At 38.1% G+C, this 23,458-nt stretch overlaps 2 protein-coding genes across 2 annotated transcripts; one reads left to right on the forward strand and one right to left on the reverse strand.

The window, feature by feature from the left end:
• Positions 1-14,455: 14,455 nt before the first annotated feature.
• On the reverse strand, positions 14,456-16,651 carry LOC103413282 (uncharacterized). Its single transcript, XM_008351756.4, has 6 exons — positions 16,275-16,651; positions 16,131-16,181; positions 15,509-15,560; positions 15,376-15,434; positions 15,204-15,249; positions 14,456-14,757 (listed from the first exon to the last, which is right to left on the reverse strand). The coding sequence occupies exons 1-6, from the start codon at positions 16,398-16,400 to the stop codon at positions 14,615-14,617; spliced, it is 477 nt and encodes a 158-aa protein (XP_008349978.2). The 5' UTR covers positions 16,401-16,651; the 3' UTR covers positions 14,456-14,614.
• Positions 16,652-18,113: 1,462 nt separating this feature from the next.
• Positions 18,114-22,402, forward strand: LOC103413283 (3',5'-bisphosphate nucleotidase AHL-like). The gene is made up of 4 exons (XM_070808656.1): positions 18,114-18,645; positions 19,825-20,512; positions 21,234-21,596; positions 22,202-22,402. Exons 1-3 carry the CDS (start codon positions 18,492-18,494, stop codon positions 21,535-21,537), a joined length of 1,146 nt encoding a protein of 381 aa, XP_070664757.1. The 5' UTR covers positions 18,114-18,491; the 3' UTR covers positions 21,538-21,596; positions 22,202-22,402.
• The last annotated feature ends 1,056 nt before the right edge of the window (positions 22,403-23,458 follow it).

Consider the following 23,458-nt stretch of genomic DNA (forward strand, 5'->3'; position numbering starts at 1 on the left):
CATCTCCGCTACACCCATTTTGTGTACGTGTTGATGTTTCACCGCCCAACATTCTGTGCCATACAGCATCGCCGGCCTTATTGCCGTCCTATAAAATTTTCCCTTGAGCTTCAATGGCATACGGCGGTCACACAACACGCCGGATGCACTCTTCCACTTCATCCATCCAGCTTGTATTCTATGGTTGAGATCTCCATCTAATTCTCCGTTCTTTTGCAAGATAGATCCTAGGTAACGAAAACGGTCGCTTTTTGGTATTTCTTGATCTCCGATCCTCACCCCTAACTCGTTTTGGCCTCCATTTGCACTGAACTTGCACTCCATATATTCTGTCTTTGATCGGCTTAGGCGAAGACCTTTAGATTCCAACACTTCTCTCCAAAGGTTAAGCTTTGCATTTACCCCTTCCTGAGTTTCATCTATCAACACTATATCGTCTGCGAAAAGCATACACCAAGGAATATCATCTTGAATATGTCCTGTTAACTCATCCATTACCAACGCAAAAAGGTAAGGACTTAAGGATGAGCCTTGATGTAATCCTACAGTTATGGGAAAGCTTTCGGTTTGTCCTTCATGAGTTCTTACGGCAGTCTTTGCTCCTTCATACATATCCTTTATAGCTTGGATATATGCTACTCGTACTCCTTTCTTCTCTAAAATCCTCCAAAGAATGTCTCTTGGGACCCTATCATACGCTTTTTCCAAATCTATAAAGACCATGTGTAAATCCTTTTTCCCATCTCTATATCTTTCCATCAATCTTCGTAAGAGATAGATTGCCTCCATGGTTGAGCGCCCTGGCATGAACCCGAATTGGTTGTCCGAAACCCGTGTCTCTTGCCTCAATCTATGCTCAATGACTCTCTCCCAGAGCTTCATTGTATGACTCATTAGCTTAATACCCCTATAGTTCATGCAATTTTGTACGTCGCCCTTATTCTTGTAGATAGGCACCAAAGTGCTCGTTCGCCACTCATTTGGCATCTTCTTCGTTTTCAAAATCCTATTGAAAAGGTCAGTGAGCCATGTTATACCTGTCTCTCCCAAAAGTTTCCACACTTCGATTGGTATATTGTCTGGGCCTATTGCTTTTTTATGCTTCATCTTCTTCAAAGCTACAACCACTTCTTCCTTCCGGATTCGACGATAAAAAGAGTAGTTTCTACACTCTTCTGAGTTACTTAACTCCCCTAAAGAATCACTCATTTCATGTCCTTCATTGAAAAGATTATGAAAATAACCTCTCCATCTGTCTTTAACCGCGTTCTCTGTAGCAAGAACCTTTCCATCCTCATCCTTGATGCACCTCACTTGGTTTAGGTCCCTTGTCTTCTTTTCCCTTGCTCTAGATAGTTTATAGATATCCAACTCTCCTTCTTTGGTATCTAGTCGTTTATACATATCGTCGTAAGCCGCTAACTTAGCTTCTCTGACAGCTTTTTTCGCCTCTTGCTTCGCTTTTCTATACCTTTCACCATTTTCATCGGTCCTCTCCTTGTATAAGGCTTTACAACATTCCTTCTTAGCCTTCACCTTTGTTTGTACCTCCTCATTCCACCACCAAGATTCCTTTTGGTGTAGGGCAAAGCCCTTGGACTCTCCTAATACCTCTTTTGCTACTTTTCGGATACAACTAGCCATGGAATCCCACATTTGGCTAGCTTCCCCCTCTCTATCCCACACACATTGGGTGATTACCTTCTCTTTGAAAATGACTTGTTTTTCTTCTTTTAGATTCCACCATCTAGTCCTTGGGCACTTCCAAGTCTTGTTCTTTTGTCTTACTCTTTTGATATGTACATCCATCACCAACAAACGATGTTGATTAGCCACGCTCTCTCCTGGTATAACTTTGCAATCCTTACAAGTTATACGATCCCCTTTCCTCATTAGAAGAAAATCTATTTGTGTTTTTGACGACCCACTCTTGTAGGTGATCACATGTTCTTCTCTCTTCTTAAAGAAGGTGTTGGCTAAGAAAAGATCATATGCCATTGCAAAATCCAAGATAGCTTCCCCATCCTCGTTTCTCTCCCCAAAACCATGGCCACCATGAAAACCTCCATAGTTGCCTGTCTCCCTGCCCACGTGTCCATTTAAATCTCCTCCTATAAATAACTTCTCCGTCTGAGCAATTCCTTGCACCAAGTCTCCAAGATCTTCCCAAAATTTCTCCTTCGAACTCGTATCCAACCCTACTTGAGGTGCGTACGCACTAATCACATTGATAAGTTCTTGTCCTATTACAATCTTGATTGCCATGATTCTATCTCCTACCCTCTTGACATCTACAACATCTTGTACCAAGGTCTTGTCCACGATGATGCCAACACCGTTTCTCGTTCTATTTGTGCCCGAATACCAAAGTTTAAACCCTGAGTTTTCTAGATCCTTTGCCTTACTACCAACCCACTTAGTTTCTTGTAGGCACATAATATTTATCCTTCTCCTCACCATAACTTCCACTACTTCCATAGATTTTCCCGTTAAGGTTCCTATATTCCACGTTCCTAAACGCATTTTGCTCTCTTGAACTCTACCCTTCTGTCCTAGCTTCTTCACCCTCCCCCGTCTAATAGGATCAAAGTACTTCTTTTGTGTGTCCCGGGTAAAGTTGATAGGAGCATATGCTCCCAAACAACTTTGAGTGGAGTCGTTCGAAAAGAAGTTTCTATGGCCCCCTTGCTCATTTAACACTGCATCCGGGTGCCGATGGAGATACAGCGACCCTTGCTCACTTATCACTGTGCTCAGGCCACACAGCGCGCCACTTACGGGTGACGTCCTAGCTTTAGCGCGATTTTGTTCTGGATTCATTTTCATAAGGATTCGACGTGATCATGGAGTGCCGGCTGTCGACTACCTGACGCCCTCCCCCTCCTCCTTTATCCGGGCTTGGGACCGGCCATGTAAGACATAGGCGGAGTTATAACTAATTATATATATTATAAAATTTAATTTACCGAGCTATGTTTCCGACATATTTAACATTTTCTAGACTACATCCAAATCATCTTTGTAATAAAGGTGAGATTTACTTAAATTGTGGATTCAAATTCTGCTAAAGAGATGATTTAGACGTGAACTATAAAATGTGGTCTCCAGGTTGAAAATTTCAGAAAAAAAAATCATCAAATTAAAACAAAATGGTTTAGTATTGATATGCACCAGGAATTTTGACGTTCTTCGACTACCAACCAAAAAAATCAAAATTTACCGAATTACATTCTTACTAAAAATGTGTGTACTTGATTAGACTAAATAACGATTATATTGTTATGTCCTCTGTAGACGCCTATATTATGATTTATGAATGATGATATTTTTCACAAGATAGACGTCCATAGAGGACATGGAATCATCTTTAGACCATCTCCAACCCTTGGGCTAAAAGCCAAATTTTTTAGCCCGAAAAATTTAGCTTTTAGCCCAGAAACATCTTTTCTGCTCCAACCCTTCTACCCTAAAATTTTAGCCCGGAATTATTAAAGAATGAAATTAGCCTAAATTTTTTTCTTAAATCAATTTAAAAAAAAATATGTAGATTATTGTAAATTAATTTTATGAACATTTTAATCTAAAAAAATTTAAATTCCGATAAACATTTCGCATTTAGCCCGGGGGGAAAGCTGGGGGGTATTTGGCCCAGAAATAGCATTTGACATTTAGCCTAAAATTTTAGCATGGATTGGAGAGTGTTTGGGGGGGGTAATTTGGGGGGTAATTTGGCTTTTAGCCCAAGGTTGGAGATGGTCTTAGTGGTTGCATGGTGGAAATAGAGGTTTGTCACCAAAGTCAGTGTCTTCTTTATCGACACCTATCGGAAGGGTATTCTGTAGCTAGAAGTGTTGTGGTGTTATTGGAAGAAAATATAAAACCTACATATAATGTTATGGTGTTACTATGTTTAATACAAGGCTTCCATATTTTTTAGTATATTTTAGTACACTAAATATGCACTCAAATAACGAAGAATGAAATTATATTTATGATGGTATTATTTTTGCAACCTTAAAATACTAATTCGGATACTATATATAACAAAATGAAAAATTATTCAATAATACGTATTATTGAATGATACGAAAAATGAACGGTTAAGGGTGGAGAGAGAAGATTTAATTATTGTGAAACTCAAATCTAACAACTAAAACGCTCATAACATTCATATGCTATGTAGAATTGAAGTCAGACCCCTACAAAATATATTGTACTTTTTTTTTTTTTGTAACAAACGATAGGATAATTTATATTAAACGATGGGGAGTGAGATTTGAGCAAACTCGAGTGCAAAGACGAATGCTTTTAAATGTGTTTTTAAATTTCTAAAATGGAATCCAACCAAAAAATATATATTCATCGAATTTTATATAAAGCGGAACTAAAAATATAACCAAATGTATGTTGGTCGAAAATAATCCATCATCAATCATGTCATTTAGTTTACAAAATTTTGTTTACAAATTTACTCTTCCTAGTATTACGCAAATCGATTCTTTTCCTCTAGTTTTTTCTTCTATTTTATAAAAACTTGATATAACTCCAATTTTTTAAGCCAATAGTAGGAATGGTCCAATTTATTAAAATAAGTCCAATTCTTTAAATTTAATTATTTAATTATCAATAATTATCTCTTAAAAGAAAAAACTTATTGTAAAAATCAATTTCTTCCTAATTATCTCTTTGATTATTTCTTTTTATATATTTTTTTGTTATTTCTTATTCTTCCTCCTGCTTTAACCCATTTATAGATTTTTTTTTTAATTTTTATAATCAACCTATATCACAGGTTAATTGTATTTATCTACGTATATGACAGATTCTTTTTCATAGTCAACCCTGTCACAGATTAATGTGTCTTGCTTGTAGGTATATTATGTTTTTTTTCTACCTTTTAGTTAGGTTTCATATCTCACTTATAGGTATAATATACATTCATATATTTGTTACTTGAGTTAGGGCAGAATGTTTTGCATATGGATTTATGTTAGTATATTAATTTTTTTTTTTTGTTTATAAGATATTAATTAGATATTTTGGAGTTGAAAAATACATAATATTAAAAGATTTTAATTGATTTTTAATATTTTTAGAAAATATAAAAGGAGTATAAAAGAAATTGTAGACATCAAAATTTCGGTAAATAAATGTTGACCGATAAATCAAAGTTTCAACGCTCATGTATTACATAAATTTTACACGTAACGTGTGTCTAAACAAAAAATTGAAATGAGTCGGAAAAGTCATCAAACAGGACACGTGTCAACACCTGGCAGAAACAAGTTATTTCATCTGGAATATTATATTCAAAATTAGGCCTTGGAAAATTCTATAAATAGAAGCCAATTTCATTCATTTGAGAGGACCAATTCATATTACACCAAAACCTTGAAGCTCTGAAACTCTGAAACTCTGAAGCTCTCAAGCATCCAGGTTCTCGAAGAATCAAGAAAACCTTCTTCATTCTTCGTTCATCGTTCTTCCAAGATCAAGCCCCGACGGCCCTTGGATCAACAATCATCCACCTTCAAGATCAAGCCCCCGACGGCCCCTTTGAAGAACTTCCACCAATTCAGGATTAAGCCCCGACGACCATTCAAGAAAGTGTTCATCGTTCATCATCCGTTCATTCTAAGATCAAGCCCCAACGGCCCTTTGGATCAACAACGTCGACAAATCCACACATCCAACCGTCCTTCAAGATCAAAGCCCAAAAGCCCTTAAAGGTCCGTTCATCACCATTATTCAAGATACATTGAGGAACTCGAGAAGATGCCACATTTGCCTGGAGAACATATAAGGAAGGGAAAATGATACATTGAAGCATGGGGAGACAAGCACAATAAAGCACGTGCCGATTCATCCGCTACTTCTTCAAAATCAAAAGTATCTCATATCATCAGGGTTGCGATCACTCTGGGTGAAGGACTCGTTTTGACCCTCAAATTCTTGGGTCGACTCGCTAGGCGTTGTGGGCTGCACGTGCCAATTCACCACCCTTGAATCAAATCCTTAAAGATCAAGTCACTGACTGGAAGAAGAGCTCATCAATCTTGAAGATCATACCGTTGACCAAACTGCTCATGTGTGAATTAGAAAGATTGAACAAAGCAACAAGTCGTCACCTTCACCTCGTGCCTGCTTGCCATGTGTTCGAGTCAACCTTCAAGAATCAAGCCTCAACAGGCCTGGAAGAAAGCCTCCAGCCAAATTCAAGATCAAGCCTCAATGGCCCTTGAGGAAATCACAAGTCCGATTCAAGATCAAGTGTCTACCACCCTTGAATCAAATCCAGTTCAAGAATAAGCTGTGGAAAGTCAACAATTGGAGGAAACCAGAAAGTCAACAATTGGAGGAAACCAGAAAGTCAACAATTGGAGGAAACCTAGTTCAAGAATAAGCCTGTGGAAAGTCAACAATTGGAGGAATCCAGAAAATCCTCCAACCCAGTTCAAGATCAAAGCTGTGGAAAGTCAACAAGCGCAACAAAATATGTGTCGATTCATCCACTAACAAAACCAAAGATCATCTACCACATGAAGCTCCTTGTGGTCCTATTTCAACCCTCAAGATCAAGCCTTGACGGCCCTTGAAGACATTTTCAGCCCAATTCAAGGTCAAGCCTCAACGACCCTTGAAGAAATCTCCAGCCCAATTCAAGATCAAGCCTTGATGGCCCTTGGATCGACATCTACAATAAGGGACTTCAAAACACATCTCCTACACATGACAAGCACATGTATACGACGCGCCTTGAAGTGGGGGCATTTGTAGACATCGAAATTTCGGTAAATAAATGTTGACCGATAAATCAAAGTTTCAACGCTCATGTATTACATAAATTTTACACGTAACGTGTGTCTAAACAAAAAATTGAAATGAGTCGGAAAAGTCATCAAACAGGACACGTGTCAACACTTAGCAGAAACGACTTATTTCATCTGGAATATTATATTCAAAATTAGGCCTTGGAAAATTCTATAAATAGAAGCCAATTTCATTCATTTGAGAGGACCAATTCATATTACACCAAAACCTTGAAGCTCTGAAACTTTGAAACTCCGAAGCTCTCAAGCATCCAGGTTCTCGAAGAATCGAGAAAGCCTTCTTCGTTCATCGTTCTTCCAAGATCAAGCCCCAATGGCCCTTGGATCAATAATCATCCACCTTCAAGATCAAGCCCCCGACGACCCCTTTGAAGAACTTCCACCAATTCAGGATCAAGCCTCGACGGCCCTTGAAGAAAGTGTTCATCGTTCATCATCCGTTCATCTTAAGATCAAGCCCCAACAGCCCTTTGGATCAACAACGTCGACAAATCCACACATCCAACCATCCTTCAAGATCAAAGCCCAAAAGCCCTTGAAGGTCCGTTTATCACCGTTATTCAAGATCAAGCCCAAAAGCCCCTTGAAGATCCGTTCATCACTGTTCTTCAAGATCAAGCCCAAAAGCCCCTTGAAGAACGTTCATCCTTAGATCAAGCCCAACGGCCGTTTGGATCAATCGCACATCCACAAATCAATACCTTACAGAGATCAAATCAGAGGATCAAATTTGAGAGAGATTGTAACCCAAAATCATCAAATACAAATATTATTTTGTACACGTGTTCTTGTCTCTTTCGTTTCAGGAATATTTCTTGTTTACAGAAATAAAAAAATATAATTAAATAAATAAAGTCACTCCTAAAAATACTCTATGTTTTTAAACCTGCATCTAAAAGCCCCTATTGTGGGATAAAAGAAAGAAGTATTTTATGGACTATATTGTAAGAAAATATCATTTAAGTTTCTTCGGTTATTTTATGGACTATATTATATTCTAATGGAGTAGTGGTTTTCTAGGGAATTATATGAATGAGTGACATATTTTTAGGTGTATGAGATCGAAATGAGATCATCTCTATGTTTAGAGTTGAGATTGTAGGGTTTATATATTATGACGTCATTTGAAAGTAGAAGAGAATGATTTTATATTTTGAGGAATTAGAATAGGATTAGACACGAAAGAATCCTTTTTCCACTAAGCCTATTATATATGTAGAAGAAGATTGAAGTGCATAAGTTTTAGGGAACTGCTATGAGCACTCCAAAAATCTCATTCTACACTCCTCACAAGTGTATTTTTCTTTTTAATTATAGAAAGTTTTGAGTGTAAAATAAGATTTTTGGAGTGCCAATAACAATTCCCAAGTTTTATTCTCGATTAATTTAGCTATCTCTTACTTTCTAATTAGATATAATTACTTCATTTATTTCTTAACGTACTTAAAAAATTTGTCTTATCCATTCAAATTCAATCTTTTTATATCAAACAAGCTTACAGGAGATCAAATAGACTAGATCTGCAAATGGCATGATTTTGTTATTGTAAATACAAGTTTCTTTTTTTGGAAACAAAATATTGTAAATATAATCGTATTACACAAAATTAGGTATAACCATAATATCCGAAGTATTGTTCGTTATGCCTCCATTTTTGTCGAGCTGATGGTATTCATAAGTATGTGAGTTAAGAGCATTTTCAGTAGAGTTCCTAAATAGAGTCTTTATTATGTTTTTAAATTTAGAGACTTTGTGACTTCCATTTGGGTGGAGCTCCAGTCCCTAAAGTACAGGGACTGGCAGGAGTGCTCAAAGTTTTCCTCACATTTGAGGATTATATAGAGACAACCTTGAATGAGAAATGGGCCCCACCTATGTGAAAGGAAGAAGATGATAAGGAGACGGACCTGGTTCTAGAGAAGAGTGGCTCCAGCTCCCGCTCGGAGTCTTTGGAGTGGGACAGCCATGAGGTCAGGATCAGTGCCGAGGAGCTTCTTTCTCAAAAGCATGTTTATGGCTTTAACCAAATAGGAGTTGAAAAAGGTGTCACACACACACACACACACACACATATATATATATATATATATATATATATATATATATATATATATATATCGCCAAATCACCGATTCAAGAGGTACCCACTGGGTTTTTTCCTAAAATTTGTTCGAAATTGGTCTGAAAGATTTCTTATTTGTCTGATTTGGGATTTGGGTTTTTCTATTTTTTGTAGGCGCCAAAGAGTTTGCTGGGTGTGATGAACACTTACAATGCCGGAAGAAGTCCCGCAGTCTCTGCAACTCCGGTTGTGGCTCCGCAGTCATTCAATCTTTTGGTTTCGTTCCGTCCAACGCTTACCAAACGCGGAACGGAACAACCGTCCTATTCCGTCTTGCGCGTACCAAACATACGTAGAACCTCTGTCCCGTCTGCGTACCAAACGGTACCTTTAAGTCCCTAAACAAGTTCTCAAAAGTGATGGTAGGAGTCCCTATAAATAGGGACTCCCTTTGGAGATGCTCTAAGACCCACACATATGCATGCACGCCATCAACAATTGACTTCTAACCACTACTGTATGGACAGATTTTTCAGCGTATCAGGTATTAGGACACTTGCTGTATTGGGTCATGTTGCCATTGAAAAATTTCTGCTACTATCTAATATAGAGATGATGAAAAAATGACTTATATAACACTCGTACATCGCTATAGTAGGATTGTGTGCCAATTATATAAAAATATGTGTTAATTTTCTTAACGTATCTTTGTATTGTTGACATGGACGCCACTATAATTTTGTATTCGTGTCATTCCAATTCCTCTCAACAAGGCTGTCAACGTATGTAAAGGCAAATTTAATTTAATGTGGTCGACGATATATGTTCACAAGTTCTACTTGAACACTCTTCCTCGAATGGAAATTAAGTAGACGGCAGTTCCTGAGTACATCTCTTTCTCATTTTGCTTCTTTGCTGAAGCTTTTTTCTCTTTCTTTTGTTACCATACATGTCAAACTTTGATCTGAATAGACCTGTTGTTATTATACACGTCAAATTTTAACCTAAATATAACTGAACTAGAAAAAATTAAATCAGATACAAGATTGATAATAAGAATATATAGTCAATATTAACGAATCCATCAGCAGTCGTACTTGCTTCTCGAAATAGTTGGTAATAGTATTTCAAGCTTCGATCGTAAGTGTATGAAACATTTTCTAACTGTTACAAATCCGTATGAACCGTATGAGTTGATAATTCTTTCAACAACTTGAACTACAGACCTTCAATTCAGTTTTTGCTACAATATCTTAGCTGCTTGATATTGCTTTGTCCTAATATATAAATCATCTAGACACAAGATTTTCCAAAAAAAAAAAATTACATTTAGATATACAAATTAAGAAAGAAAACTAGACTGATCGATGTCTGATAGGAGACCAAAAGAACTTTCAAAGTGTCTGGATGTAAATAGAATATATGGTGACTGCGAGTCGATTTAGAATATTAGGTGGCAGCACAAACGCGTGCACATGCAGAAGGATTACATTTGTTTCCAGGTGAAATAAATTGGGCAATGAGTATATATTGTCTTTTTGCCAATTGCCATAAAAGTTGTCGGTCTTGGTTGTTTGTTTCATGTTTTGTAAGTTGGAAGTTATTGTCAATCAATCTACCCTCTCCAAAAGTTTAAACCCTATGTGGTGATGTTGTTGGGAGTATTAGTTACGCACATCAATAAGGTCTCTGAAGAGGGACAACTTGTAAGTTGCAACAACAGATGAAATATAGAAGAGAAAAAAAGGCATGGGATATCATATATGTAAAACACGTAAGCATGCAATCTTTTTTTATTTTTTTATTTTTTTTATGGTACATACGGTAGAATTATCAGAGAGACAGGCTAAAGACCCACTTCTAAGAACACCAATACTGTCCCTAACTTGGTAATTACTACATGCACAATTCGTCAAGTGTAGGTTTTATTACAAAACGCCTCGTATTAATTGAAGTGGAGTTATGATATTTAAACTATTATTTCTCTTTTTCTTTGGCCGATGTGGGAATCAACATGCCTCTTCATGTGGAACCCAATTAGTGGGTCACACAAGGAAGTTCCACACATCGACAATCACGTGGAGCCAATGGAACTCACCCTTGCATGCGGTGCCAAGGGACCCACCATCATCCTAGCCAAGGGGACCCACCATCATCCTAGCCAAGGGGACCCACCTATCACGTGGTAGTACGATACGGGGCCATTCCCTAGCTCTAATATCATGTAGAATTATCAGAGAGACAGGCCAATGGTCCACTTCCAACAACACTGATAACGTCCCAAACTTGATAAATACCACCTGCACAATTCGTCAAGTGTGGGTTTTATCACAAAATGCCTCAGTATTAGTTGAATTGGGTTTAGGATATTTAAAATTTTCTTTTCTTAGAGATACGGTCGATTTGGGACATTTCAACACGCCCCCTCACGTGGGACCCAATTAGTGGGTCACACATAGGAGTACCACACATCGACAATCATGTGGAGCCAAGAGAACTCACCCCATACGCGGGGTCAAGGGACCCACCATCATCGATCAGGGCCCAGGGGACCCACCCATCATGTAGCAATTCCCCCCATCACGTAGCAGTACGGTACGGGTTCACTCCCTAGCTCTGATACCATGTAGAATTATCAGAGAGACGGGCCAAATGCTCACTTCCAAGAACAACGATAATGTCCCCAATTTGGTAATTACAATCTGCACAATTCGTTAGGTGTGAGATTTTATCACAAAATGCCTCGATATTAATTGAAGTGGGATAAGATATTTAAACTATTATTTCTCTTTTTCTATTGCCAATGTAGGATTCAACACGTGCCACTGAGTGATCCAAACAAATCAACTATTAGATCTTGTATTGGAATCTAGTAAATTTTTGCAACGGTTAGATCTTGCATAAAATATGTGTCACTGAGAGTGCTTTACAATCCAGACGAATAATCATGACCTCTAATTTACATAAGTTACAGGTAACAGGTGAGATATATTTAAAACATGGAAGCTTAAGATGGAAAAAAAAAAGTAAAAGAAGAATAAGAAGAAAAACATGAGATGTATTTAAAACATGGAAGCATGACCTATAAATGCAATTGGTTTTTAATTGGCATCATGGTAAATGTTGATAGAGATAGATTTGATATATAGAGGGGAAATGGTAGTATTCGAAGGGTATAATATTTCACTGGTAAATTAGTACATGTTATGCACTAGGATGCAGTTATTGTTGGACAAGAGAGGAAAATGTAGTGAGAGAAAACACTGGTAAACGATAGTGGTACAAAGATCCGAACCGAGGTTCTAGGCACCATCCCGTCCACAAGCAAAAATTTTCTTATGAAAAATTGGCTTTTCAGATGGGGACGGGTTCATGGACTAGATCTGGTCTCCAACATGAAGAAGAGGATATAGGTGAGGGCCTGATGTGTTGTAACAGAGGATGTGGGAAAGATGATATGTGGAGGACGAGAAGAGAAGATGGAGGGTAAGAAAAAAGGGCCTTTTGGAATCACACACTGAAAGAAAAAGGAAAAACGGAGGCATAAAATCAAATCAAGACATAGCTCAGAACAAAAATCACCCAAAAGGGGGGTTTAGGAAACATCCCGAAGAAAGAAGTGGGAGGAGAGGAAGGGTTGCCACCGACCCTAGGCCACAGCTAGGCCGATGGCTAGGGTTGGGATTCTGGGCGGCTAGGGTTGGAATTTTTGTTTTGTCTTGAGAGAAACTAGGAAGGGAAAACGCGTAAGAGCAACTCCAGCGGATGCTGGTTGCTCGGGCGACAGGGGAGGAGAAAGGGCCTGAGGGCCGGTGGGAGCAGCTCCAGCGGGGAAGGGCCCGAGTGAGGGTGGGAGCCCGAGCGAAGGGGGGGTGGGGAGTCGACGGGCCTGTGGCCCGAGGGCTTTGCAATTTTTTATTTTTTTTGTGTCAGAGAGAGACACAGAGAGAGAGAGAGAGAGAGAGAGAGGGAGGGGGTTTTTTATTATTTAAACAAACAAAAAAAACTATTATTTTAATTGCTTATTGCCAGGGGGAAGGGTTCCAAGGGTGGAGATGTAAATGGCAATTACTGTTCATTAATGGTAGTTACTATTCATTTAAGGCAGTTACTGTTTAATAGGGTGGATTGAATAGTGGATTGCCAGGGGAAGGGCTCTATGGGTGGAATTGCTCTAAGGGAGATTGTTTATCCCATACCCAATCTTCCACATTCTCATTACTTCTAATCCCCATCCATTTTGCCCCTTAAAATCCTTCTTTTGGATAGAAGTTTTAAAGGCGTTAGCAAAAAAGGATCATTGCTCCACATTATAACAGGTTTAGTGATCAATACTCACAGATTTTTAGTTTATAAACCAACGCTTCAATTGGAACAAAGTTCAAGGACTATTGCTCAAATTTTCTCTATATAAACTAAACAAAGGACTTATAGCCCAATTAAGGGTATTCACTTTTGCACTTTTTTTTAGTACATTTATATTTTTATACTAAGGGGAGGGGGAGTTCGGCTGAGCTGCACTATTGACAGCCTAATTTGATATCGAATTCGTCATCCACGAGATTCGAACCTAAGACCTCTCACTTCTAAGCGAAGAGAAATACTATCAGACTGTAGTACTGAGTGACATTCACTTTTGCACTTAGAAGTATCAAATTTGATTTCATTGTTCCCATCGTTGGTATAAAAAATAATAATAATAACAAGCTATGCAATTCGGTTTGATGGAAAAATAGGTAAATTGCAAAATTATTAGAGAAATGCTAAGGAAACTATCAAAGGTGGGAATCTCTATCGTCTCATGCTTTTAACACAATATTTTATAATGTTGCATAAAAATTAATGTTAAACTATAAGGTAACGTAAAGTTCACGGAGAATCTCCTTTGCATTTCTCAAATTATGAATTCACCTTTAATAGGCATAATAGTGACTTTAGCCTTTTTTTTATCGACAAAGAGGAATCTTTTTTTAAATGTTTTTTTAATTTTTTTATAAAACATCGATAGATTCAATTAATTAAAAGAGAGGTAACAAGGTAGTCTGTAACAAGGACTCCTCCAAAATCATATTTGAGATGAGGTTATGGGGTTCCTCAAACCAGTTACAATTAGATCTCACAAAATAAGAGCAAAACGTGCTAGACGATGAGCCACACTATTAGCTCGACGATTGACCATCAACATTTGACATGGACAGATGCAGGACCATTAGACCCCGCAGGCAATAAAGTCACTCGATTGAACTCCCGCTGCCACCAAGAAATGCAGCGGGAATAGATAATGTCAGGAGGTTCATTCGAGTCATTCCAAAGGCGATTGTGTCTTGCCCCTCAAATGGCCCATAAGATCTTCAAACAAATAGAAAAGTTTGAGGTCCCCATGCAGCGACAAGAGGATTTTGTTAATAAGAGTTGCATCTTTTCATCTTCGCATTCTTGAGGTCCCCATTGTACAAGTAGAGCGGCAAAAACCTCCAGGTTTTAACTCTACTGGCCTTATGTTTATGACGACGCTTACTGCTCAAACCAACTACTTCGACGGTGGTTAGCATAATCCTTCATATGAGATTATGTGATATGATCATAAAAAAAATTACCAAAACTGTGGTCAATGATGTGAAACATCTTAACCATATACAAGTTCACGCATCTACAAAGCACACGTATATAACATCAATTACAAAATTGTATCAGATTATTCGATATGTACACCTGAAAGAAATCATCTGACCCTTTCTTTCCGAGAGCGGGAAGCGTGAGCCTCTTCGATATATCGTGTGAGAAGTGAAATCCCGTAATGTGAGGCACTTGAGGTAGCATAATAGGATGTCACGGTGAGTTGAGCAAACTTTGGAAGTGCATAACCTGCAAAATCCAATATTAACAGAGAATTGGAAAACATGTATCCAAAACTTTAAAGAAAAGCTTAATTGCAAAATCCCTTTTTCCGCATTCTTAACTACCCTCAAATTACACATGCATCGTGGTCTACGTAGAGACATACTGATTTTTACAATATCCTAAGAACACCAAATGCGACTGAAACTAAGAACATCGGGTAAAAACTTCAGCTGAGTCTCAGATATTGAGGGAACATGGCTTAGTCTACTCTACATACACTTGCTAGAACCAAACAAATTGAGAATCACATCTATTTTTAAAATAAATTAGTCATCCCATGGCTGCTAAACAAGTGATCCGTTTAATCAAAATAAAAACGGAAGAGGAACAACAAACAGAAATGCAAAAGCATTTATCATGTTCCAAAAATAGACTTCTTTTAACCCAGTGGAGAAAGGCCGGATTTTTACCTCCAAATGCAGCACTGGCACCCGAAAACAGTAGCAGTGGAGGAAGCTATGATTTAGAAGAAAATAACAAATGTGAGCTTAATTGTTGAACATAAAAATATAAATCTCTGATGATAAATGCCAATAAGTGCATTGCAGGATAAAAGGTGAATAACAAGAAGAAGAGATGTACCCCAACTAAGAAAGGAAGCCACTTTGGTCCCTTCAAGCGACTCTGAAGGTACGGGATCCCTGCAATCAAGTAACACTAAGAAATCTGCATATGAAAGCATATACTTTGTAAAGACAAAGGGAAACGTACATACCTGTATTAAAGCTATGGATTGCACTAAGCATTCCTCCAATACCTGAGCCAGCCTATTCATACAAACAATAATGGAGAGGTTTAATCACTCGTATATCAAGCTACGTCCAAATCATTATCATAAACATACACTCAAACATGATCTTTGTACATGCAGCTCCACCCTAACAACGCAACTGATATTGGGTTATATAATCTATCATATGAATCAACAATTAACAGGAGATTTATACCCAATCTTCAAGTTTGACAGCATTTTGTGATGCAGATTATATGAAACAAATTCGGAACTAACAACAACCAATTACATAATAACTAACAAAGAATCATTGTTAAGATCAAACAGTTCAATACCTAAATGATGTAAACATACACGCAAACATGATCCTCATACATACACCTAGACCAATAACGCTAACAACGCAACTGAAGTTGGGTTCTACTTCTACCAGATGAACCAACTATAAGCAAGTGGATTCATGCCCAATTCTTCAAGAATTTTGGCCCCTCACAGAGAGATAAAGTCGATATCAACAATATTTAAAATTCACAACAAAACCCAATTGCTACACAAAGAAATAAACTTGAGCTCAAATGGGTAGCTGAAAAAGAGAGAAACTTACAACAGCAGTGGCATCGTGAAGAACAGGGGTGATGGTCCATTCTCCTTTTTCCTGAACAGCAAACAAAATAGATTCAAATCAATTTCCAACTGTAAAATCCATTAAATCAAATCACCAAAAGAGTTAGGTTATGGGGGTTTGTACGGAATAGCGGTCGAGGAGAGAGAGGCAACGAGGGCAGCGAGGGGTGCCGAGGCCCGGATTCATGGTGGGATCGTGGTGCAGGTTCCCGCTCCTCAGCTTCTGTTCGTATACCTCTCGAGTCCCCATCGTCGGATTCTGACAAAAATGCTACCAATTTCAGAGAAATCGGCTGACGGAGGCGATGGTAACTCACTTGGCGGAAACGACGGCAGCCATGGAGGAGATGAATCACCGGAGAGGGGGGATGTGAAAAGATCGGGTGGGAGCGATGGAGGAGAAGACGATGATGATGCGTGTGCCCTAACCTTGCTTTTGAAATTTTTGGTGCGACGGCAGCGTTTTAGTCGATGGGCTACGGTTGTCATCGTTGAGTGGGCAAAATATCACACGGGTTGGGCTCGGTTATAATTTTAGGCCACGCAAAAACCCTCATCACCTACCGTCCAAAAAAATTAAGAAAAATTAATGAAAGTTCAAAAAAAAAAATTAATTTTAATAAAAAATGATAAATAAATATGTAGTGAATAATATCGGAGAAAATAAAAATATGGTTTTTCGTTAAAAATAAACAGTATCAGAAATGTTTCGTTAAAACTCCAAAAAATAATGATCATTTATCATCAGGTTTAATATTAAAAGTTGGATCCTTGGAGCAATTTTTTTGGGACCCTCTAGACCAAACAATTTTAAACCGTTCACCCATGCTGTCTCCCATGACGCGTTTGGCTCGCTCACCCTTCTTAAAAAGCCTCAATGAAATCTTTTAATGTTTTCTTTGCTTTCCCAATATATGGAGAATTGGATTTTGCTTAGAAGAAAAAAAAAAGAGATAAGTAGAGGCCTAAAGCTTCATACCAATCCATGGTCGTGTTCACCATAGAGATGCAGATCTGATCAAGGTGGTGAGAGGAGAAGGAGATCGGGACAAAGGGAGAGAATAGCTGTTGGGAAATTTTGACGTGTTTCTTTTGCTCCAGAGAGAGGATATGCGTCCTTCAAAGTTTATATTAGATGAATGTGTTTTTATATTTTCATATTAATCTTTGATATTAAATGTATATATAGATGACTGCATCATTGGTTATTAAGTGACAAGAAAACATGACTTATGCATAAAATACATGCTCATAATGCAAGCCGCTTCAACTTTTAATACTATTTCATAACTGAAAAAAGTTGAAGTTCCACCATAAAACTAATTGACAATATAGACAATAGCTTAATTAATTACTTATAAACACATGCAAGATCCTTTCTTTTTTCGATGTCAGATTAACTCTCAACACGACCCTCATGTGTGGCAAACTTTAAAGCCTAGCACATGGTCAATCCAATGACGTGGACCATATGAGACAACCTGCTCCAATACCATGGAGAAAGTTGAGGTTTTCCCATAAAATTAATTGACAATATAGGAAGTAGCTCAACTTATAAATACATGCAAGATCCCTTATTTCTCCAATGTGGGATTAACTCTCAATAATAACTTATAATTATAACAAAAAGGCTCAAAAGACTTAACCAACTAACTTAGCTCACATCAATTTTAATTATATTTTGTTAGGATAGATCAAACTATTCCTTAAAACTTGATGGGCTTACTCTAAATTATTACAGCCCACCACCTTATGTTTTTTTTTTTGTCTTTAAGGCCAGAAGCCCAACACCTCATCTTAAGGAAACAACTCAGATTTCTTAAAGTAGCTTTGAGATATAGGTGAACTCGTTTCATACAAGTTTCCGCATCGCCCCACACACAGTTCGCCACATACACACAAAAGTAAGAAAGAAAAAAGAAGCAAAGCTTGTGAAAGAAAGAAACAGGTGTGGTCATATTAAAAAAGCCTCCAGAATGGACCCTAACAATAAAAACGGAACCTTTTGCGACACTATCATTCTCCATGCGCTTTTTTACTACTATCCTTCCACCCAAACACACAAATCCCACAAAACACAAATGCCACCAGCGAAAATTCCACAACACAAACAAAAGAACCCCAATTTTTTGACTTACGAAAAGGTACTGCATCTCTGAATGCCATTGCCATTGCCATTGCCATTGCAGAGCACACAAAAAAACCTCAAAAATTACCAACCCAAGAACATAGGAACCGTAATTTGCACGAGTCCCCAGGTTGTTACCTCAAAGATTGATACTTTCTCCTCGTTTTTGAATTATCTCCATCTGGGTGTGTCGGAAGTTGTTGGAATTGAGGAATGGAGGGCGAGAAATACGGTGAGGAGCTGGATGTGGCGGTGAGAGTGGTTCACATGGCGTGCGCTCTGTGTCAGAGGCTGCAGGAGGGTTTGGTGTCAGGTGGCAGTGGCCTCGTTAAGTCCAAGGACGATGATTCTCCTGTGACTGTCGCAGGTACTATGAATTGAAAGTTCGTTATCTGGTTATCTTTCCTTTGATTTCGGAGGTTTTTGGTGGTGGGATTGTTAAAGTTTTTGGCGTCGAGAGAAATGGATTTGAGAAATCTTCTGCTGTTTATCTGTTTGTGTGTTCCTTAATTTTGGCAAACTAGTGCAATGTAGTACCTTTGCTAGATAGTGTTAAGGTTGAATCAATCGCTGCGGGTTCCGCGATACGGGGTCATGTATTTAGTAGCTCTTGAATTGGTTTGCCTTTTAGTTAAGTTGATAATGATACTCTATCTATGTTTACAAGTTACGATGAGCAAATTTTCGAAATATCAGGACAACGCAAGTTTTATTTTTAAGGATTATATATATAGGTCCTTGATGTATTTAGGTACTTGATATTAGGTGCATTGTCTTAGAGGTTTTTTTGCATCGTTATGGAGTAGGTTTTTCGCTTAGTGTGGGACGGACCAGAATCTTCTTATTCAAGCCCTATTTAAGTAAGAGGGATTGACCAGTAGATGAACTTTGCTGGGGAAGAGTCTGATGGTATGTTCTTGAAATGCAAAAGATAGTTATGAGAGCATTTAGTACATGGAGCATGATTTCTGTCGGCTAATTAGTACACATTTGTCTTTTAAAGTTAATACGGGGATGGGGGTGGAGTATTTTTCAAGTACAACTTATAGATTGTGTAAGAGCATTATGTGAAAACACAATTATCATCTTTTATAGAAATGCAGGGGAACACCTGTTTAGTTTCTTTTGTGTCTTGCATAAAATTTGAAATATCTCGTTTCATTGTCCGAAGAATGGTTACTTTCTTCTAGTAGATGATAGTACCAATTTGAGGCTAAGATAACCTTTTAGCTGCTACCACACTATCAAGAAAATTAAGGCCTACAACATAGTTTGTTGGTAGGCGATATGTTGCTTATCGTTGTTAAGCTTAATAAAACACGTATGAGCCACAGAAGTTTACGTCCTTCATTATATGATCATAGTTGGAGAATGTATAAGCTTCAGATAAGAAGGGATTTTGTTTTATCTTTACCCTTTATTATGATGATTTCCTTTATTTACTGTAAGTTGGTTTAATATCCTTACAAGAACTTTTACGCTCCGGAAACAGGTTGGTGCTCTTCTATGAAGTTGTGCTAATTCGATTGACATTGTGCATGAACAGATTGGAGTGTGCAAGCAACTGTTAGCTGGATACTGTCTGAATTCTTTGGAAGTCAGAATGTATCCATTATTGCTGAAGAAGATGTACAAACTCTCTCTCAGGCTGACTCAGCAGGTTTGCTGGAAGCTGTTGTGAACACTGTTAATGAATGCTTAGCTGGAGCCCCCAAATATGGTCTTAAAAGTCCACCAAAATCCCTCAACACCTCTCAAGTTCTTGAGGCTATCAGCCGATGCAACTCAGTGGGAGGCCCCAAAGGAAAACATTGGGTACTTGATCCTGTTGACGGAACACTAGGGTTTGTGCGTGGGGATCAATACGCTGTAGCTTTAGCATTGATTGAGGATGGAAAAGTTGTTATTGGAGTACTTGGGTGCCCTAATTACCCAATGAATAAAGAATTGCTCAGTTATCATTATCAGTACCATGAAGCCATGTCAAAGTTGTCTCCCCCTTCTGAGGATACGTGGGAAAGAGGTTGTGTGATGTATGCGAGGAGAGGCAGTGGTAAAGCATGGATGCAGCCACCAATCCGTGGGGATAAGAAGTTTGTGTGGCCAAATTCTGCAAGACTTATTCAGGTTTCTTCCATTGATGACCCCACGCTGGCTACTTGTTGTGAACCTGTCGAGAGAGCAAATTCAGACCACTCCTTCACAGCAGGACTTGCTCACAGCGTAGGGCTTAGGTACATTTATTTACTTATGTATTTCTATGCACCCACTTGGATGGTCGTTGTTCTAACAAATGAAACCAGGACTTAATGAAAAAGGTGGAAGAGTAATGGGAGGAGAAAACTGCAAACAGAAGAGTGAAATGAGTTATCAAGTATAGGAGCACTTCCCTTTTCTAGTTTCTTTTTAATTACATATAAGAGGTATAATAAAGAGATATTTCCAGGTTGACGACATTTCATTATAAAAACCTAGCATACTGTTTTAATGATATGAGTGATTTTTATCACAAGTATTGCCTAGGTTGTTGTCCTGCTGTTGTTTGTTTCTTCTGTTTCATGGTCCTATTTTCAAGTTCTGAGAAATTAGATAGGGAGTAAGAGATTATAAGAACAAGTATATGTACTGCCTGTTATTTGGAATTTTTTAATAGTTATCTTGCTTTTCTTTGAGGCAATTGCTTAATGATATGTTTTTTTAAGTACAAGGCATTGTGATTGATGGTCAATTAAGATTAAAAATGAGTTACTGGAAATCCTAATTTTAATTCCTTTTCGTTGTTATCAATGGTACCTTCTCCGTTCAGTTTCTTATCTTTCTCTGGTTGGTAAATGATGTGAATCTCAAAGCCACCTTGCCACCTTGCACGTCTTTTTTACTGGGGTAGGAAGATACTGGCAACTATAGTTTTACTTGTGCTCTAATTTGATATTTTCCTTTCATATCATAAGGTAGAAATCAGCCCCTGCGTGTCTATAGCATGGTGAAATATGCAGCCATAGCTCGAGGAGATGCTGAGCTATTCATGAAGTTTGCAAGGACTGGATACAAGGAGAAGATATGGGATCATGCTGCTGGTCTTGTCATTGTAGAAGAGGCCGGAGGTGTGGTAACTGATGCTGGAGGGCGTCCCCTGGACTTCTCAAAGGGACCGTACTTAGAGGAACTTGACAGGGGCATAGTTGTTTGTTCTGGGGCCACACTACATGAGAAAATCATTGATGCCGTGTATGCCAGCTGGGACTCTTCTAATTTATGAGGCTTTTCTGTTCCATGCCAATGGACCACAGTGGCAGTAAATTTTGCAATTTTGTTGAGGTAAGGTCATCTAGTAGTATTTTTTTTACATTGCAAAAGAACTTCATCACAGCTTTATCCACCTTCCAATATAACTTACTGAGTCGTCGGATGAAGTATTTCTACCCTGTTTGCTTGATGGATGGAAACAGAAGGAAGTGAATAATTCCAGACCTCTTTTAACAAATGTAGTGGGAGTCTTAGAAAACTTATGAATGCGAGAACTCCGTTTTGTTTCTACTTATCCATCACATGAGAGAATCTTGCCAAATTAGGTTCATTCATCTCATTTCCATCTCTCACGTATTTTAACACCCTCGAATTTTCCAATATTTCTCTATTCTTAATAAACTTGAGACTCAAATCTTCTGCTTCAGATGTCATGTACCTTTTCTCCCCAGTTGGACAGTTATTTGACAGGGCTAACTTAATAAATAGTTGTTTGCAATTGCTGGAACTCAAACGTCCCAACAGTTTGGATATCAAAGAGGAAGCCTTGTAATTTGAAAACGGTTCAGTATGGTAAACTTGGCTGCACTGCACACACTCACTAACCTGGTTTCTCGTTTGTATCCTTTACTGAGCTTTGTGCAAAGAAATATTTACGCATCTTTGAACTATTTCAGGGCAAGCGATTTGCAGAGAAGGATTTGTGATAACATTCATATGCTATCGCCAAGGTTAAGTTTATAGAAGGTAGTATTTCGTCTGGTGACATGTTCAACTGAGTTCAAAATGGCACTGTTATACTGCTCTACTCAATAGTGAAATATTTATCAGTAAGATCTTCAAAGTAAATATTATGCAATTGCAGTTGCGTTTCAAGATTTCTCCGGTGTTTATGGATCACTATTCAAAAATCAGGTGATGACCATTTTCTTATGGCATTACCTTCTACCGATGTTTAAGCAACAATTTTGCTTATCCGATGAACCCGAGAGGTCTTTGTTCATATTTAGTCAACGTAGTTGTTCGGATCACCTAAACTATGACATCTCCGAGTCGGATTTTCTTAAACTAGTAATATAAGTTGAATATCAGTTAGCTAGCCTCTTCTGTTTATCCTTGGTGGAACAAGAATTAGAAGACAGGCACCCTCCAGAATTCATTGAATGCTGTAACTGGATGCTCATGCTTGCTAATGGGTCCTCTGGGGGGGGGTTCCTTGTTTTATTTGTTGGGCCGTTGCCAAAGAAACAAGTCTTTTTCCGCTACTCAGCATGGAACTTTATGTGTTTTTTTTTTTGAACAAACGGTATTATCTACATTAAGGGAAAATGAGTGAGTTAAGTCTCACAATAGGCTGGCAATACTGTGGTTCAAATTTGCTTTTGGCGAGAAACCTCTCACTTACAAATGAAGAGAAATATCATTGGATCGTAGTAGTGGCAGCATGAAACTAATATGTTAGTCCAAAACATAATCATGGAACTATTTTCCTTTACTTCCTTTGCAATTTATTTGTCACCCTTATCACAATACTAATGGAAAATTGGGAAAGGTATACTATAAATTAATTGGAAGGGGTTTTTTTTTTTCCTTTCCATACAAGCATATGTTACTTTCAACTAATTTAAATTATGGAGAGCAAAGCTATAAACTAGGTGCATAGCGGGAGCATGTCCGCTCTAGCCAATGTGATGGAATCGAATAATTGACCATTAGTACATCGTTAGTCATTCTTAAGCACTTGAGTTAAAATTCACTTACCCATTAACTTAAGTTTTGGTGCAATGCTATTTTATACTAAGGGGTAATGGATTTGAGCTAACATGCGACGCAACAAAGTCCGTCACATTGTTTGCCGATCTTAACCAATTAACTTACCCATTAACTTAACCAATTCGCACATCTCCGCGCCAACATGCGACACAACAAAGTCT

The sequence above is a fragment of the Malus domestica genome, chromosome 11, assembly GCF_042453785.1.
Source record: "Malus domestica chromosome 11, GDT2T_hap1".
In the NCBI taxonomy this organism is placed as follows: domain Eukaryota; kingdom Viridiplantae; phylum Streptophyta; class Magnoliopsida; order Rosales; family Rosaceae; genus Malus; species Malus domestica.